Source organism: Rhyacophila brunnea, unplaced genomic scaffold (assembly GCF_057557595.1).
Source record: "Rhyacophila brunnea isolate RB1 unplaced genomic scaffold, BYU_Rbru_1.0 scaffold_21, whole genome shotgun sequence".
NCBI classification, from domain to species: Eukaryota; Metazoa; Arthropoda; class Insecta; order Trichoptera; family Rhyacophilidae; genus Rhyacophila; species Rhyacophila brunnea.
Genome location: NW_028232871.1, coordinates 21,995,590 through 22,015,614, shown reverse-complemented (window position 1 = coordinate 22,015,614; position 20,025 = coordinate 21,995,590). Strand labels below are relative to the sequence as shown.

Below are 20,025 nucleotides of genomic sequence, written 5' to 3'. Positions count from 1 at the left end.
ACTTATTGTATTATTAACTCACATTTCTCTGTATTTTTATTTTTAAAAATTGTTAACACATATTTTATGTCATGTCGTGAACGCTTTGAATTTATAATTTATTATGTTCATCACATGTAAAATAAATAAATTTGATTTGATTTGACCACTATTTACGTTACGGGTTATTGGCATGCTATGTAGTTACAACATGAAATGTGAACTATTAACAGTCAGATACGGGATATTAAATATTTAGTCTTATTAACTTCCTGCACAATTTGTAGAAAGTCACTTACAGGATATTAACATTAGGCCATCGTAATCTGTAAGTTGTTTCAAAGAACTTTCTCGTAAAAAAATTCAAATGCAAGTTAGAATAATAGTTCTACATTCAGCTAACGAATAGGTAAAACTTATTTACACCTTATTACTCAGCAAGTGCACATGTGGTGTGAACCAAGCTAAGTATATCGGATTTAGGGAAATTACAGTTGTATATAAAAAAGGTTTGATTAGTTGCCACTATGCTAGATTGCTAGAGCAATAATAATAATGATTATCAGTTATTTGTAGGGTAGTAAACAAATTTAAATATGTAGATGATAGTATATAGTTTGAAATGCTGTGCTGTGCATTCATTGATATTAATTTTAACATAATTCTATTTATTAACCATTTTCCTTCAAATACTCACAAAGAATTCAGTCGGTTAACTGAGTAAAACTAAGCGGTTTTTGATTATTTTGAAAACGGAATGTTACCAGTTAACCGGTTTGGATTCTCTACCCGTGATATAAACCTCCATATAGTGGATGTTTTCTAAGCAGACTTTTTTATGAGTAATAAATAGTTGATAGCTTTTTGCCAAACTATGGCGCTGATGCTCTGGGTCCAAAAACATATTCAAAAAAATAGCAGTGATTCAAGCCAGCAACATATGAATTTGGAAGCTTTCAATCCACTACTACGAGGTTGGTTCGTTCAAAAAAGTTCTGTGATTTAGTGTTTGTTTAATGAATCAAATCTGCGATCTGCTACTTAAGAAGTGAATATTCTGTCAATTGTGTGATAACTGTACTGTAATTAGTGAAGCTTTTAGGGATCTGCAACTAAATGAACACTAGTACCTATTCCATATAATTTAATAAAGATGACAATTGATTTCATTTGCTTCAATGAGAAATTCTCAAAAACTAAGACTTATTCTTCATTATTCTTATCAATAATATCTTCATCAGTCGTCTTACTGGGGTTCTTGAGTTTATTGTTGACCAATTCATTGAATTGGGTTCCGAAGAAAGGATTCTCCGCTATCGGCTTGCCATCTTTGTCGACGTAATGACTGGGATAATGATTATTCAAATCTCGAACAAAGCGGAATTTTTCTTTGCATATGGTGCACCTGAAATATTTAAAGTACAAGGCCAGTTTAAAAAGTATCCAACCTTTGATTTTCGTGCAGAAACCAATGACGCAAGAGAGATCTCTTTTGTTGGGAAGTCAAGGGTACCCACATGTGTGAATTTTTTCTTGCGCCCGTCGATTTGTCATTTCACGCAAAACAGCCGGACAACTCGAGCAGCGGTATCGCATCAAGCTTGGTGATACTGAGAAGATTCAGTGGGCTTTCGACGATGATGTCATTAGCATCATGCAAATTAAAGAGTGGTAAAACAGGTTCAAAGATGGCCGCACGTTGGCGTAGACCTACTCATCTGCTAAAATGAAGGTTTTTGACCGTGTGCGGATTTCGGTCATGCAGGACCTCTGTATCACCGTCCAAGAATTTGCGGATAAGAACTAGTTTAATACATTCAATTTTGAGCGAGGAATCCGGAGAGTATCTGCTAAATTCATACCGATTTGTCAGGCACCCTACTCTGTCAACATGGTTTAATTTTACTTTAATTTAAAGTATATAACTTTGTTTCAAATGAGATATTACTCGTTCATAAATGTATAGGCACACTTATGCGGCGGTTACATTATGAACACGTCACATGCTGGTATGGCGACAAATTTAATGTATGGTTTTGTCATTCCACAGAATATTTCGAATGGTCACTATCTCTATAAATTCAATTGTGGAAAGTGCCAACTCTAATTTATTAGTATTTTGAATTATTGTTCATTATTCATGGTAATTTCAATTAATTTTAACATTTTCTACATGTGCGTACGTTAAAATTACTTGCGATATCGCATACATAGGTAATATTTTGAACAGAACCCAATCAGAAGATCATAATGTAAACATCGGACATAGATATTATTAAAAGATAAATAAATATAAGTTTGGTAAACATTAAAAAAAGACTCACTCATAAGGTTTTTCTCCGAGGTGAATCTTTTTATGCTTAGCGACTTCATGCCATTGTGCGAAGGATTCATCACAATAACTGCATTTGTAAGGCTTTTCCCCCGTGTGGTATCTCAAATGGCGGGTCAAGATTGTCTTTGAACTAAAGCTGAAACCAAACTTAAATATGTAATCAACTGTTGACGATCCGTGTTATTGTGTTATAGTTAACTTTTAAACCAAAGTGCTTGCGGCCAATTAGAATAAGTGGTGACGTCACCAAATAGTGGCCGACTTTATAAACGCATGTGGTATCTGATGAAACTGTCCAGCATATCTGCACACGAAAATCGAACGAATATAGCATTGTATTTAGTTTATTTGTATGCATGGTAAAATTAACATAAATTTCAATCGAAATTCAACAATATACTTATATGATAAAGCTGACCATTCTGATTTTAGTTCTCCGACTATTTACCGGTGTCGTCATCCAATATCTAATAAAGAATGTTACATTCTCAAATCATGCGAATTATTCGTTGAATAAAATAAATAGTATATTATTATGTATTAAATTTATATTCTGCTGTTGGCATACATCTCATGTGACAATTAAAAATGATTCGGGATGCGATATTGCCCTATTATCTTCCTACATTCGCAGCTGTTACTGTATTTTGATCTATATGTGTACTTTTTATGTAATTTCGATTTAACATAATAGCGCCTGTACACGAGCATGGATTTACTGGCAGCAATAGTGTGTATTTTAAACTATCGTGACAATAACTGTTTGTAAGTCCTGGCTGTCTCTCCAATCTCATTCCTCAAGGGTAAGCGAGTCGCGATGTCAGTGGCGAAGGGTGGAGGTAGGCTGTCAAGATCCGACATAAATAGTGCACATTAAACTTTGTCAGTCATTCGTATTAGTTTTTATTGAACTAAGACTACAATTTACACAGGGTGTTAGTTAGTTTTTAAAAATCCATTAAACCTTGCCTAACCAAACCATAATAGTTTTGGTATGCTATAGGCGATTCGATAAAATAGTGCATACTTTTTCATTCATACTTATTTGTTTTCGTTGAATTAAGAATACATAATATTATTACACATGTTTTTTTAAATTCAATAAGCCCTGCCTAACCAAACCATAGTCAATGACATTATTAATGGACGACGCACTCAGTACAGTAGCTAGCAAGTAAATTCGCCCATAGCAACATTCGCACGTGCATAGGTAGACGTCACGCAATATCCATTATGCGATATCACGCATCGAGAATTTATAGCAATATCACCTTTATTAGCATTAGAACAGTGTTTCTAGTATCAATATACATTTGAGCGAACCCGTTCGAACCGAACCATGCGGCAGACCCGATAAAAAGCATTGGGAATTTATAGCAATATCACCTTTATCGTAATGGCGTTAGAACAGATTATGCCATTCGGCAGACCCGACAAAAAAGAGTGTCATTTTTTTTCCAGATTCTTCGTCCATATTAATGTCATTGACCATAGTAGATAAAAAATATTATACATCTATAAAATATCCAAAATTATGTATGGTTTAATGGTATAATTTTAGATATTTTATAGATAGACGATTATTTTTTGTCTATTACAGTTATAATATCTATTATGACTTGGTTTTCGCAAAAACTAATTAACACCATCTGTAAATTGTTGACTTAGTTCAATGAAAACGAATACATATGACTAACAAAGTTTATTGTGAACTATTTATGTCGCATCTTAACAGCCTACCTCCATCCTTCGCCACTGCGCGATGTTATCATTTTATGTTACTATTTGACAGGCATGCAATCTTGCAACTGCAGGATAATACATGTTTACAGGTAAGTACATTTTATTGTTATGGCTGCGATAATACGTACTGTCAGCAGTAAATACATGCATGTGTAAAAACTCAACATTCTATGCAGATTTGTGAACTAAGTGAAGAAGTGGGAACCATATTTTAATAAACTTGATCAACTCATAGGTTGAATTGAACGAAGTCAACGGTTGCCTAGAGTAATGAAGGAATTAACAACTCGAATCGCCATTTCAAACTTGTTTGCTTCACATGACGCCATCTTGATTACGACTATCGATTCAACTTAAATGGATAAACGAAAACATTCCTGTTGATGTCTAATTCAACATTCTACAGACAGTTGAACAACAACCAAGCATTAGACATATTTAATGTTATTACCTAGAATCACAGATGTGACATTTAAATTCTTTGATTCCGGAGTGGAGCTTCCTGTGAACTTTCATCTGAGATGCGACATGGAAACCGCGATTGCAAATATCACACACATATTTACGAGGGACATCTAGGTGAAGCATCATATGAGCTTTAAGAACAGCTGAAAATGGAAAATTAACATGAACCACATAATTGTTAAATACAATAAACTAAACTTTAATTGTTGTACAGGATACAATTAGTGGTGCAGACAGTGGCAGCTGCTCTAAAGAACTAACTTTCTTCTTCTTCTTCGGCCATATCCGCCCCTTAGTTGGAGCATATGGACACCACGCGGCGCCTCCAAGAATCCCTGTCGCTCGCCAGTCTTCTTGCATGTTGTTGTATTTCTTGGTATTCTTTTATTTTTATTAAAATGTCTCATTAAATGTCGATTTTTAAAACAAAAGTGTTATTCGTAAGTAATCCACCTAAAGAGGAGGCGGAGGCTTGCTTGCATATGCATAACTTTGGTTTCCAAGAGCTACTGTCGCCATCTTGGAAAACAGTGACTTTTTTTAAAATGTTCAGTCATTTAATTTAAATAGTGCATGGGATGCATGCACAGTGAATTCAAAAGTGTCGTAACATAATCGTCATATAAATAAATATTTGTATTTTTAAAATGTGTATTTTTCTCATTTAAAATGTTTTAATATTTTTAGCCATTAAGCAATAAGATATAGCTGAAAAAATAAAAATCGTTTGACATTTTCCAAGATGGCGGCTGCAGCATAGTATATATGAGTGATGATGTATTTTGAAAGTCTCACCTTTAGCGGAATTATATCCAGGTATAACTAGATATGACTGGACTATAACGGCAAGGAAAATTGAGACAAAACAACTGACTTTATACAAAACATGACATATTTCTTTTCGACCGTTGATTAGACAATATAAATTTTCCTCAAGTAGACATTGGCAAGATGACTAAAGAGTGAAATTTAAAAAAGGTTTATCCCCGCACAAGGGTACAAAGACACTGAGGCCTGTTTACTTGATATCCACCCGCGTTATTAAAAGACTGTCATAAATACCTTTAGTCTTTAATTTTTTTGGACAGAGATGACAGGCGTAAACGTTCATACTATCGGTGTGCTTTTCGAGATGTGAATTTAGGTAATTTCTATTGCTTAACATTTCGCCACAGTATGAGCAGAGGAAAGACTCGTCTTTTGATTTACTATTCTTCCTAAAACCTGAAATTAAAATTAAATATTATGAGAGAAAGTGTTTGAAGGTGAGTAAAAATTAACAAAAAAGTGAAGATGGAGTGTCAGATTTAGCAGTACTTTAGTTGCATGTCAGAGGAGGATCCCAGTAGCGAGTTATCTCATCGCAACATCTCAGTCCAATAGATGTTTATGAGTTTTCTATTTTATTATTATACCGTTAAAAGATGTGTATTAAAAATAAATCTCACAGATATTCGAGGCTGAAGGTGATCTTAAAAAAAGCTCTGCATGAAGATTTTGGACGGAAAAGCCATTTAGATTGAATGGAAAAAATTGGAAAGAGCTATAGAACGACATCAGAGTTCAAGCTACGACTGAAGCACAAATTTTATGTAAAAGGCCAAGATGACGAACTTTTATTATTGGTGTTGCAATCGTTTAGCTGCTTGTGTGAGAGAAGGCCGAGCAAAGAAGGTTGATTTTGAGATGGCCGGCATTTTAGCAATTTTCAAGATTTTCGATGATTCATTTTTTAGAGAGTAAGCATAGTCCTCAGTCGAATTAGATGCGGAGCACTAACGCGAATGTCTGGCACTGTGGTGATCCCCTATGTGTACCAAAAATGTAAGCTGGTTTACCGCAAAAAAACTCTCAACTTAAATTTTGGACAACTAACTACTATTACTATTAACTTTTAACAAAAACACTTGGCATGATTTTTGCATATAGACAAATCACTGAGTCACGCTGACAAGCGGCTCCCAATTCAAAAAATATAAAATACTACAAAGCAAAGATGGTAGATATTAAATTTTAAGAGTGTAACTTACTATAAGAATGTAAAATACTTTATTGAATATGTATATATAATTTGAAACAATCTAGGACACATACCAATTACACAAAATCCTAGAAGAAAAAATCTTCCGAATCGACCTTAAAGCTATATTTATGGCAATCCATATGGAGAGCTTTACCGATACCATTGCTATCCATGCAGAGATTTTCCTAATAACTATGCACTTAAGGTGCTATTTGAAATTCAGTTGATTAAAATAATTTGATTTAAAAATTACAAAGATGGCTGCCGATATTAGCTGAATTTGAAATATCACCTCAATTGCATTATTAGGATATTTCTGCACACATAGCAATTGTATCGGTAAAGCTCGCTGCTCAGATTGCAATGGATGTGGGTTCAAATCACATTCGGTACAAAGTTTTTATGTATTTTTCCTAATATATATTTATGTTTCTGAGGTTGTTCCGAATCGAATACCTTTTTTATCCTTCTTTTTGTAATTCTGTCTAACATTATCGAGTCCGAGTTGCTCCGCTATCGCTTCACGGTGTTTCATATGAATATGAGTTAGAAGGAAGTCTCTCCTGCTGAATGTTTTGTCGCACATGATGCATTTGTGAGCTTTATCGGTAGCGTGTGATTTCATATGCCGTGACAGATTATCCGCCGCAAAACACCTGCCGCAAATCTTGCACGAAACGATGCCATTTTCTTTTTTCTCATTATGCATGTGTTCGTGAGATCTGAGCGAAGAAGCCGATGGGAATTCAATGTTGCATCCGTTGCAAACATGTTTATCTACGGGTCTATTAGCATCGAGAAGATGTGAAATACTATGTCGAGCGAGATTGTCATAGCTTTTGAACACTTTATGACATTTCAAGCATTCGAACATTTCACTCACATCGCCGTGAATTTCACTATGCTCGTCAAGTTGAACACTATTAAGAAACACTTTGTAGCATACGGCACATTTGAATTTTAAATTGTGGAATCTTCTTAAATGCCCTTTTAACAACTTCACATTTTTGAAATCTTTCCCGCAATGTTCGCAGGGAAATTCTGTTCCAGTTTCAAACGAGAAGTCGTCTGATATTGAATTTTTGTCTATGGTTTCCGATTCATCTGAACTACTGTCATCAAATTTTTCATCAAAAACATCCAGTATTGCATCTTCTTTGTAAGTTGTGGGTGCATAATTTCTTCTGCGGGATGTAACAACGGCCTGAAATATACTGTCAGCGTGTTCACACTTAATACGAAATTCAAATGCGCATCTGAGTGCCGTTGCACATTCATAACAAAGCTTCGGAGGTAATCCATCTTCTACGGAGATCTAAAAAAAAATAAAGCTGCATAGTAACCAATGGTGTTGAAGAAAAAAAACTAAATGTATGAAATTGAAGCAAAAATAGGACCTATGGTCTATTGACTAAGTTGGCAACGAGTGACTTCATATTGCAGGTTTATTTGAAGAGAACTTCACACTTCTACTATGATATTCTATCTATTCTACTATAATTTCTGATTCACCCAATTATTTAATTACATACATGATTATATGTGCAGATATTGCCAAAATAAACTTTGAACACTTAAATTCATACAGTTGGATAGTGTCTAATTAAAATCGGCTTCAATTTCACATATTTCCGTATCAAAACAGACCTTTCAATATCAAATCTAGCTGTTGAAAGATTCTTCCTTGTTATTTTTATGTAGGCAGTCAAAAGCAATACGTCTACAATAATTTTTAGAATGAATAATTACATAAAACACCGAGAAAGTGTACATAGAGTAAACAAAGCAACAGACTTCAAACCAGAACGTGAGCCGCCATTTCGTTTATGATTTTCGAATCGAACTGCCTTCAAAATTCCCAATATGGAATGTGTATACGACTCCTTCTAGAGACCGACAACTTTAACTTGAGGCTCCGCGGCGTAGTTGCCGTGAAGTTATGGAATCAGAAAAATGTTCCGGCGGGTCCATTTTTTTAATGATTGCTAAAAAAATTTGGCAAGTGTCACTGACTGTGCCATCTGCTACTCATAGCTTCTGCATTGCGTGACGTTTCCACTGATTTAGATAAATGTTCGACAATCCAATCATCCGGGTCACGATCCTCAGCCATGAGGTTTTGATGAAGAATAAGAACAAGTAATATTCCATTTACCTACATGGTGAGTATGTTGACTGATTGACGAAACCTCCCCTCCTTGTGTGCACTGCACGGAATACCTGGGAACTCTAGGGGGGTGGTGATCAACTATGACAGATGGTGAGTGCAATAAGAAAAAAACAGTTAACCTGTAGAGGCGCGCATATTATGCCAAAGATGTCTGCAAATGTCAATGTGCTTTCTAAAGAATTGTTGTCTTGTTCTACTAAATTGAAAATATCGACTGCCAAGTAGTTTTTGTTCATGCAAGCTCTACACATATCGTTTGACATTTCTTTAATTATTGGTTCCATGATAATAATATAATGAGAATTTTTTGTGTAATGAATGCAATTTTTGCAACAAAAAAGTTATAACGAAACGAAATATTATTAAATTTTACATAGAATTTGTTTCTTGAACTGTCAAACTAATGTCAAATGAAAGTTTACATCACAAATGTTGCTATATATCGAAATGTGTTAATTTAATAGTGTTGACATACTTTTCATTGGTGTAAAAAAAATGAAAATCAAATCCTCTATATGTAAAATAGTATTTCATACAAAGAGATTGGACTTCTCCCCATTTCATAATATTAAATCTATCAAAATTATTACACATTTAAATTGTCGTAAAATTACATATTTCTTTACTATACATTTTTCGCGGAATCAAAATTGGACATAGTTATGCAGAAAGAAGCCAGTCCACAAAAAAATAAAAAAAAGAGATATGATATAGATCAGATGCGAGGTATTCTCTACGTTCTGCTATTCTTGAACATACATTTTTAATATCATGTTGTCGCAAAAGTGCCATTATCTCAGCTCGACATTATTGTGGACTGGCTACATTCTGCATAACTACATTCAATTTATATGTATCTACCCATTGCCGAATCAAGATGGCGCTGATCTACCACTAGATTGGACGGTATCTTCCTTCTTCAATCTCTTTGTATTGTTAGTTGATTAGTTAGATAAATAATAATTTATCATAAATTATATTTTATGAAAATTAGTACTTACCCATTTAGGCGCGTATCGAAAAATGATTTGGGTTCATTTAATAAAAAAATCAGTAATGGTATTTTTATTTATCTATTATAATGGTATGAGGATCACCTCATTTATTACTTACAGTTCCTAATTGTTCTACTTTTCCATACACATTCCCCATACCCAGAAACTCTGTACTTTGATTCTAGACTCTAGTGGCGAATACCTGGCCTGCAGTTATAAACTACTGGCGGGATACTCAACAAGTTGCAGTCATCTGTCACATCCACAAGCAATTATGAAGTGCGCGTGGCTAACAATCCTAATTATGAGGACTGTTTTTGTCTGGTTGTATCGTCGACGCCGCATTGTTCTGCCTTTTAAACATACCGTATGAGAATATTAAAAGTAAACATTCCTTTTAATATCATCGCAGTTATATGAAAACACACAAGTGGATTTAACCATTCGGTGGCCCCACTCGCCATCCTTTTGAGGCCCCCTATAGAAAAAATATATTTTCAACTATTTTAATTATTTAGGAACCTACCTACCTAAAAAGGGAATAAAGACCTGGAGCTGTTTCACATGAGACACTGCATATAGACATAAATGAATGGGCACGGACACAGTGTTCCGTCGGTGACTCACTCCTTAAGCCGAACAGACACATTTTTGTTTTTTTAAATTTTGCCTACCCAAAATGTTCATGGACTCATGTGATACTGAGGCGTTCATAGAAATAATTTGAAAAAGGTCTCCTATAATGATTATGTTGAGTGTACAGAATACTCAGATAAAGACCGAAATCTTTTACAGCATGAAAGGGAGTTTTGAAAACCTAACATAAAAATTTAAGAGTATGAAAATTTTGTTATTTAATGTAAGTAAATTACCACGTTCGATTCTATCGTAGGAAATGGGCCTCCGCAGAGTGGAGGTTGTATTAACAGATTTTTGTTTTTAGGAAAAATGGTTGTTAACCACTCGCTATTAGGTTCATACTCTGGGTAAAAACAAAATGCAAATTTTCCAGACCCGGGATTCGAACCTGAGGCCTGCGATTTTACAAGTCGACACGGTACCACTCGGCCGGGCGATGTTGCCAATGTTCTGACCATTTCCAATCCTAAAAGGATCATATGGGAATCCATAGAGTGGAGGTTTACATTAACAAATTTTTGTTTTTAGGAGAAATGGATGTTAGTCATTTGCTCAACTTATTAGGCCCAAACACAAATTGAAAAACAATATGTGTATTTGCCAGACCCAGGATTCGAACCTGGGACCCACCACATTATAAGCCAACTCGTAAGCCGCTCGGCCTCGTGGGCGTAAATGGCAATGTACCAAATAAATATTTACAATTATTTCTATGCATTTATATGTATCAATTTAATAATATCCGTCGTATCTACATACAATACTTAAAAATCTCGATTCTTCAAATTATGACTCGTCATAAACGTGGATCGGTTTAGGTACCTATGGAATTGCGACTGATGTCAGAGACAGTGGCTTTGCCGTAAATTCCACACCACTGCAGTGTCGAGTGGTAGACACCTGTGTCCCATGTATAAACGGCTTACATTTCATATTTACTAATTTCCTAAATTAAGCAGTATCTCCAGAATTCACACATGCTTTCATTCCATAATTGAACATCACAGATCAGGATCTTAAATGGCGCTACTGCCAGGCGTTGCCGCCTTCCTAATGCAGTAGCCCAGGTGGTAGTAGTAGGAGATGCATTCATGGTACGCTCCTTGTGAATTTGTAAAGTGGCAGTTTTGAGAGTTTTCGCCCGTTCTCTCAAATCAGCAATGGCCAGGTATTTATTTTCTATATTTGATTGCCTGTCACGAAGTTGTATCTGCAGGCCTTTAATCTCGCATTCCTGTGACGCCATTTTAGTTTCCAGCCTGGTCAAGCACAAATTCTTCCTTTCAACGGCCTCGGAAAGGCTTTGGGTGGCATTATGTAGCTTTTCTTTAGAGTCAGCCTGTTTGCCCTTAAGGGAGGAGTGCACTTCCTGTAAGCACGTTTTAATTTCATCGTAGATGACATCATTGTCTTGTCAGACTCAGTAGTAGTGTCCGACGCTGCTGCATCTATAACGTACCAGGGGGTGCAGACTGGTGACTTTTTTGTTTCGTTCTGTTGCTTTGGCACTCTTTCCCCATCTTCAGCGTTAGAGGCCTTGTCTTTTTGTGAATAAGGGCTCTTCGGCGGGCGTTCTTTTTTGAGTGCTCGCGAACGCGTATTCCAATTCCAGAAGCAGTGTTTCCAGGGCTTTGGAATGTCCGTTAGTGATTCCCCGCGAGGAAGGTTATGTTTTTGCTGCCAATATGGATCAAGTGTCTATAGTTGGTACCTAAGTTGATTTTAGTGCAAGAGCACTTAGTTTCACCGGAATGAAGATCGTTATCACTTAACACAAATTACGTTGTTACCTCAATCCATAATAATAATAAGAAATTACACAATCAGAATATTAAACTATTATATTTGGTAAACTAAGAAATAATTAAACTAAGAATAAACTAAAGTACTGTAATATATTTAAAAAATCGTTGGTATAATATATTCATACAAATACATTAAGGATATTTTGGTGACATTTCACAATTTATATTGCATAACCATTCTAAACGAAACATTTAATAAATCAAGCACAAATTTAATATATACATAAAACAATGGACAGAGTAAAACATGTTTTTAGTTATCAGAAGAGTGTTACAATGTCGACGCTAGTGTTTCAAGTATTACTGTAAAATTCAATAAAACTATGTTTGGTAATTATTCCCCAGTCATCTACATTTCATAAAAATATACTTTAAACCTAATATGTATTATAAAAAACAATTTTTAGTCAATTGGGATGAGTTTTAAGGATTTGTCAATCCCCAAATTGTCACCAATTGCGGGATGTCCTCTGGGGGTCTAGAGGCCAGAACCATTTTTGAACTGACTTATAATAATGGTTGATTACGAAAAAAAAAAAATATTCGACAACGTTTTAAGTCCCCGCCATTAAAAAAATATCTGCAACGTTGCAATTGTACACCGCTTTCTGTGTGGGAGACTGCTTGCAGCGGAAGAGGTAATGCTGAAAGCGCTTCTCGCTGAAAGCGAAATGGAAAACATGATTTTGGTGGGAAGACGCTCCTACACATCCAAATTGTAAACAGATACATCTCCTCCTCCGCAAAAATTATATAAAATTTAGTAACCTAATAGTATAACCAAATAAAAATCGCCGTTTTCGACCATTCCAAAGTGTTATTTGTTCACTCCCAAGTCTCAAATGACAGACGATGACCAGCAACCAGCATACTGAGCGAGAAGAGTAATGCTTCTACCGCTCTCAGACTTGACGGGAGATGACAGATTCCAGATAGTCCTCATCCTCTGAAACTTCTTCCTCATCCTGAAATTGTATGGCAATTAAATATTATATCAAATAAACATCTCTATACAAAATTAATACTATGTATTGACTAAGGGTAATTTATAGAATTTGAATTAAAATCCTAATTGATGAAAGTATTCCTTAGAAATCAGTTTCAGTGATCTGGGTTTTGCCTTTTGGAATCTTTAGGCAGTAGCTATGGTATAGAACCAGCAAAGATAAAGTACAAACACATTACAAAATTGTAAAAATTATAATATTTATAAGCAGCTTCAAATTTCCCTATTCCCAACCAAATGTGTGAGAATTCACATGTTTTGGAAAAGGCGTAAAATCATCCTTGTAATACAGCAAAAATAATATGACCAATTTTTAAACAATGAAGCGTTTTGAAAATATTGTGTCATAAATATTATTGTAGTACATAGCGAGATTTTACTTGGGAGAGAAATTTTTGTAGCAGAAGATAATGAAGAAATTTGGTTTTCAGTAATGAATGTTACCAGCTACTATGTAATGTTTACCTCATTTCTGTCAGTGTCATACAATTAAAAAATAATGCAGGTACGAAATTTGTCATCGCTTAAAAAATATTGCATGTTACATTTTTATTTCGTTGGAAAGGTAAATAAAAGACCAGATGCAAATTTTGTAAGCTTATTCAAAAATGCTGACTCTGGCAAGAAAAATGCCAAGTTGGCAACGGAATATACCAGTTATTTTTTTACAGATATAATAATTACCTTTACATCAAAACCAAAGCAGTTTTCGATGTCCTTCTCTGATGTAATATGTTTTATTTGAGCCGTGTCTGACTTCTCTAAGCGTAGTGAGGATTCATTGCTTGATTCATCCAAATCACCTAATAAAAAACAAAATGTACAATGTACGAGGGTGGGTCAATAAGTCCTTAGAAAAGCCGACAAGTGGCGCGACTAGTACTGTAAGCGGTTTGTTTTCATGCAGCGGCACTACCGATTCAGTATGCTGCGAAGTTTCAATCAGATTGGTCGGGTTGTTGTGTGTTTTTCGTACATTTAAAAAAAAAATTTGCTTGTGGAAAATAGAAAAATGGAAAATGGAGAAAATTGAGTTTAGAGCTGTTATTAAACATTTTAATATAAAAGGGTTAACAGCAAAGGAAATAAAAAATGAGTTGGATTTAGTTCACGGCATATCTGCTCCTTCACTTGCAACTATTTATAACTGGTTAAATGAATTTAAACGTGGTCGTACATCAACAAAGGATGAACCACGCTCAGGACGTCCTGTAGAGGTGACTACACCAGAAATGATCAATAAAATCCACGATATGGTGTTAAGTGACCGAAGATTAAAGTTGAGTGAGATAATTGAGGTTACAGGGATCTCAAAAGGTAGCGTCATTTCTATTTTACATGACAAATTGGGCATGAAAAATATTTCTGCAAGATGGGTGCCGCGTTTGCTCACAGTCGACAATAAACGCAATAGGGTGGTGGCCTCTAAAGCCCTGTTGTCGCTCATGCAACGCAATCCGGATGAATTTTTTCGCCGCTTTGTGACTGTAGATGAAACATAGATACACCACTATACTCCCGAGACGAAAGAACAGTCAAAGCAGTGGATTGCGAAGACAAACCATGTCCAAAGAAGGCGAAAACCGTAAAATCAGCTGGTAAGGTTATGGCTACTGTATTTTGGGATGCACGTGAAATTATTTTCGTTGACTATTTGGAAAAAGGAAAAACAATAACAGGGGATTATTATGCATCTTTATTGGACCAGCTAAAAAACGAAATTGAAGAAAAATGGCCTCATTTAAACAGGAAAAAAATCCTCTTTCATCAGAACAATGCCCGTGTTCACACATGTTTACGATCAATGGCTAAAATTGAAGAATTGAAGTTCGAATTGGTCGACCACCCACCGTATTCGCCAGATTTAGCCTCCAGTGACTTTTTCCTTTTCCCAAACTTAAAAAAATGGCTAAGTGGACAAGGTTTTTTTGCAAATGAAGAAGTCATCGATCGGACAAATGCTTATTTTGAGGACCTTCCGAAAACTTATTTTTCTGACGGTTTAAAAAAAATTGAGAAACGTCTAACCAAGTGTATTGAGCTCCAAGGAGATTATGTTGAGAAATAAAAAAAAAATACAAAAATAAAAACTGTTTTAATGCTTTTTTCTAAGGAATTATTGACCCACCCTCGTAGTAAGAACAGTGGAAAAATTATCTAGATTGCGCGACACAACTTTCTTGGTTACATTGTGCCATTCTCTCTTTTTAATTCAAACTTTACATACCACTCCCGCCACTGTGGCGTTCTGTTGTAGCCAGACACAAAGAACATGTGCAATTTTGTCATTCAAATTCGATATGTCCCATCGAACCCTCATCGGGCGTAATGTTCATACAGTAAGAAATAATATTTTTTTAGTATGGTCGTAAATAATGGCAAGTAAAATGGATGTTATATCATATCGAGGGTATACTGACAGAACGCACTAACTCAGTTTTTGCTGTTTTTCTGTTTGAAATGCCAAAAGGTATACAATTTTACGCTCTACGTCCTGGTAAAACGCACAAAGGCATAGGATATAATGGTGAGAAAATAGAAACATTATTAAATCATATTGTTATTTTTTTATTCTGATAGAAAGCATGATAATGACCTAATACGTTCTGCGTCTACAAAATACAGGACTTATAACATTTCGTATATTGTGTTTGCCATAAAGGTTAGTCTTTATAATTTAGAAAAAATGTTTTTAAATCATAAAAAAATCTACGTGGGAGAACGCGTTGAAAAAAAAATTAAAGTCCTTTTTGCGATTATCTCAGAACTTGTTTTAATGATTTAATGCTTTCTGTCAGTATACCCTCGATATACTAAAACTGTTGTTCTTTCCATGAATAGAACTTGTTATAAAATCTTTGATTGTTTGTTTTATTATATCACAGTAATAACTTTATTTGGTAGATTAGTGACAATACATAAGTATTTAAAATTTCATTGAAATTAATCGGGTGGTTTAAGTTTTGTAATTTTTAATTTAGCGATCAAAATTTGCTGATTTTTATCAAAAACACTACCAGCATATTATGCAATTTTCACGGTAGGTGATGTATTAATGGAAATATTTTGCATCTATATACTTACATAATTTGATACGACTATGAAAAGAACAAAGCAAATGTCATCAATATTATAAGTGGCAAGATTACGATGCAAAATTGAAATGAATAAATAAATAGGTTAAAATAATGCTCTACACACTTTTCATTCTGTGGCACAGTTTGAGATACCTACTTTGAATTGATGCAAAATATGCTACTCTATAATGTGTTAACATCAAAAGGTGACAAATTTACAACTTAAAAAAAGAGCAATTTGAAATAAGGATTTAAATGGTTTCGTCATATATTTTTCAATACCCTACCAAAAAAATAGTTCTAACTTCATCACAAAATAACTCTTGTCGGTACAGTTTTGGGACGCTGAAGATGACATTTTAAACAATCTAACCCAATAATTTACTTACCATATGCCCTGCCCTTTTGAATTAGTGCCCTCGATATATGGAAACACTAGCAGTATCACCCGCCGCTGCCCGGGAGTGGAATGGTTTGAAAATTAAAAATTCTAAATTTAATTCGTAGAGTGCAAAGGATTGAATTTAAAAAATACCGAAACGCGATGGAAATGTTTACGTCAAATCATCAGATAATCTATATGCAATCTGTCAGAGCTGAAAATTGCACGTAGGGTGAGTCTCGCTGAGTTTTTTTGAATTGGATTCATTAGAAAATTTGGCAGCACTGCGTCGGCCACGCCGTGCCGGCTCGGTTGGCGATTCTAATAATACAATTATTTGCATCTAACTTTGCCATTTGACCTCCGATCGAGCTGAAATAAACGCCAATATTTTTTAAATGTACACATTCTAGCAAAATTTTCAATAAAAATGGGGTTGCAGCATTAACTTCCGCGTTTCAAGGACCTGTACGCGGTGGCCTTTTTCCGCAAAAACCGTAAAACTGTCCCCGGGGTGCAACGGGTTAAATCTGAAATTCGATACCCCGACCACGCACTCCGGCTCATCGGCCTCCGTCTACTGTCCAAATTTTGAAGAAATCTGACTGCGCGTGTGGATTTGTATATAGAAAAACCGACGCGACGGTACATAACCACATCCAAATATATTCTTCAAATTATAGTATAGATACGCTTAAATTTATACAAAATCAGTACAAAATTTTAACAAAATTTAATGAAAGATAAATTACCTATGGCAAATCAACCTAGAAATTCTCTCATTAAAATGTATACGACAGATTAACTTACCATGGATGAAATTTTCTTTGCCATAATTATTGGAGACCACTGCCATCTGCTCTTCCCCGCCTTCTCCCGTAAATTTAATAACCTCCAGAATGACAGATTGCTGCATGCCACTTGATGACATAGCTGTACCACTGTCGGGATCCATCTCTTCTTCTTCAAATTTCAACCCGCTCTGCATCACTTCAACCTACAAACATAATCACGATGCGTAACAAAAATCTATCACAAATTAAAAATCGAAAAACAAAAAATGTTTATGGTTGCCCTCAAACCAACAACCTTTCGGTTAAGGTGACGCATCAGTGAAACGCCAAATAATGTTCAACTGTACGCGCGACGAAAATTTGTACTTGCTTCGCATTCATTGAGAGAACGTGGAGTCGGACGCACGTCACTTTGCTGCGTGATGGCGACGGGCCAATTAATTCTAAAATCGTGTAAAGATGACTAAAAACTTTACCCATTTACTTTAAAAAGCAAACATGTCAATGAATATATTATTATTGATACTAATAGAATAATAAACATAACATAAAATGGACGTATGTTGGATTTATATGAGAAATAATATTTCGTTTGACAGGCGTCATTTTCACCCGCGACCCGCAATCCGCACATCGCCTAGCAACGATCTTTTTAGACCGTGCCTCAACTAATGCATGGCCTTAATAGCGGGAATGCACACACCATCGCACACAAGAGTGCATAGAGCGACAATTTAAAAAAAAAATACATAAAACTGTTCTGCTTTACAAGGTACAATGGTTTAATATTGCTATATAATATGTACATCAGGAAAATAGCAGTGTGTTACACATATTTCTGCGATAGCTTGAACGTTTAGAGATATCTAGTGTATCTGTCTGCCATTAAGTAATACACATCCATATGGGGAGATATAAAACCATAATTTTTTCACCACCTACTTAAAGATGTTTCACTTCTATCATGCATGCCATGCACACACGACACACTCATATCAGAAAGACAATCTAATTCGCATCCATCTTCCAATGGTACCTAATTGTTAATGTCATCAAGTTTTATTATTTATACATAAAGTTTCCTGTGATTTCTTGCATTAGTTTATTTTTCATGGAAAGCGACTACGAGACAGCTTAATAGAATTGGGATGCGAACGAATACACACCGATTGTCCATCAATGATGAGAATCTTCTTCTGACGCCCACGCTTAATAGCGAGACTCTTCTCGTGTATGGCAGACTCAGGGTCATGTACACGTAAGTGCCGGATCAGGTTACCCTTGTGCCGGAACTGCTTCCTGCACTCCACGCATTCATGGCTTTTCTCTTTTGGACTAGGCGGAATGTACTCGGGGTTGTGGTTGAGGTTCTGATGACGCTTCAATAACTGCTTCTGTCTATTAAGAAAAAATTAATATTAGAATTAAATCAGATACATAGAAGTCTTACTTAAATAACATGCAATAACACAATATTTTATATTGAATCTGTAAAAATACCAATTTATTAATCTGCGTCATCATAAATAAAACAGCAATAATAAAAGTCAAAATTTACTTTTAACCGGTTAACTGCCGAAAACGAACCTATTCACCGTAATTACACCAATTCTTACGTTAATTACTACCAATTAACTAATTGCGGCTTAGAAGAGGTTAATAAAGAAACTAAGATACAGAAAGATTCAATCAACATATTATTATGTAACAAACTGAAAATTAAAAAAATATTTCTAAACACATTTAATACCAGAAATTTTCAATAGATGCCCAATACGGTGTAAAACTAACATGAGAATTTCTCGTGCCCGGTCATAACTGGGTTACCAGATCTGGTTACGTGAAAAGTGACATAAAAAATTTCAAGTAATTGTTACCTGAATTTTTGATCGCACTCTTCACATGCAAATGGTTTCTCATCAGTGTGGGTGAGCATATGCGAGTTGAGGTGGCGCATTGATTCTGATGCGTAAGGACACATTTCACACTTGAAGCACTTCTCCCCTTCGTGAGTCTACCGACAAACAAGAATAACATTTTGACTTATGGTAAAAAATGTAGAAGAAATATGTAGATGTAATATTACAATGTCTTTCTAATACCACCATAAACTGAAATGATGATAACATTTTTGAGCAAGACCTTTTTAAATGGAAAATATAAATCAGAAACATATGAGGGCATCAGATGCAAAACCGCCACTGGTTAGTTTTTGTCAATTCCACGTTAAATACTGAAAGTCTCCAGAGCCGGGGTCAGGGAATAAGGTTAAATTACCCAAAATAGGGTACACATGTTTTTATTATTTATATTTGTGTTTACAGAGTGTGATTTTTAATTCTTGACCTTGAGATGTTTCTTTTTCGGCCATATCCGCCCCTTAGTTGGAGCATATGGACACCACGGGGCGCCTCCAAGATTCCCTGTCACTCGCCAGTCTTCTTGCATCGTTCCATGTCAAACCACCATCCCATAGCTCCGCCGTATACACTCTATAGATAGTATTTAGCCGCCTTCCAGGACGCCGGAATCCGGTTGGCTTGAAGAACAGGCAAGCCAGGTTGAAATTCTCTTCTGGCATCCGCAGCACGTGGCCGAGCCAGGTCCAACGT

At 35.4% G+C, this 20,025-nt stretch overlaps 2 protein-coding genes across 2 annotated transcripts in view; both read right to left on the bottom strand.

Moving 5' to 3' along the window:
* On the bottom strand, positions 1–9,123 carry LOC147070843 (uncharacterized). Its single transcript, XM_085948716.1, has 6 exons — positions 8,835–9,123; positions 7,002–7,860; positions 5,585–5,746; positions 4,509–4,665; positions 2,304–2,450; positions 1–1,384 (listed from the first exon to the last, which is right to left on the bottom strand). The coding sequence occupies exons 1-6, from the start codon at positions 8,997–8,999 to the stop codon at positions 1,183–1,185; spliced, it is 1,692 nt and encodes a 563-aa protein (XP_085804842.1). The 5' UTR covers positions 9,000–9,123; the 3' UTR covers positions 1–1,182.
* A 2,172-nt stretch (positions 9,124–11,295) lies between these two features.
* Positions 11,296–20,025, bottom strand: part of LOC147070842 (uncharacterized) — a 41,811-nt gene continuing 33,081 nt past the window's right edge. Inside the window, exons 9-14 of the mRNA XM_085949257.1 lie at positions 19,291–19,427; positions 18,580–18,811; positions 17,430–17,616; positions 13,845–13,963; positions 13,063–13,119; positions 11,296–11,718 (exon numbers count right to left, since the gene is read on the bottom strand). Coding sequence (XP_085805383.1) covers positions 11,296–11,718; positions 13,063–13,119; positions 13,845–13,963; positions 17,430–17,616; positions 18,580–18,811; positions 19,291–19,427 — 1,155 coding nt within the window. The remainder of the gene's footprint in view (positions 11,719–13,062; positions 13,120–13,844; positions 13,964–17,429; positions 17,617–18,579; positions 18,812–19,290; positions 19,428–20,025) is intronic.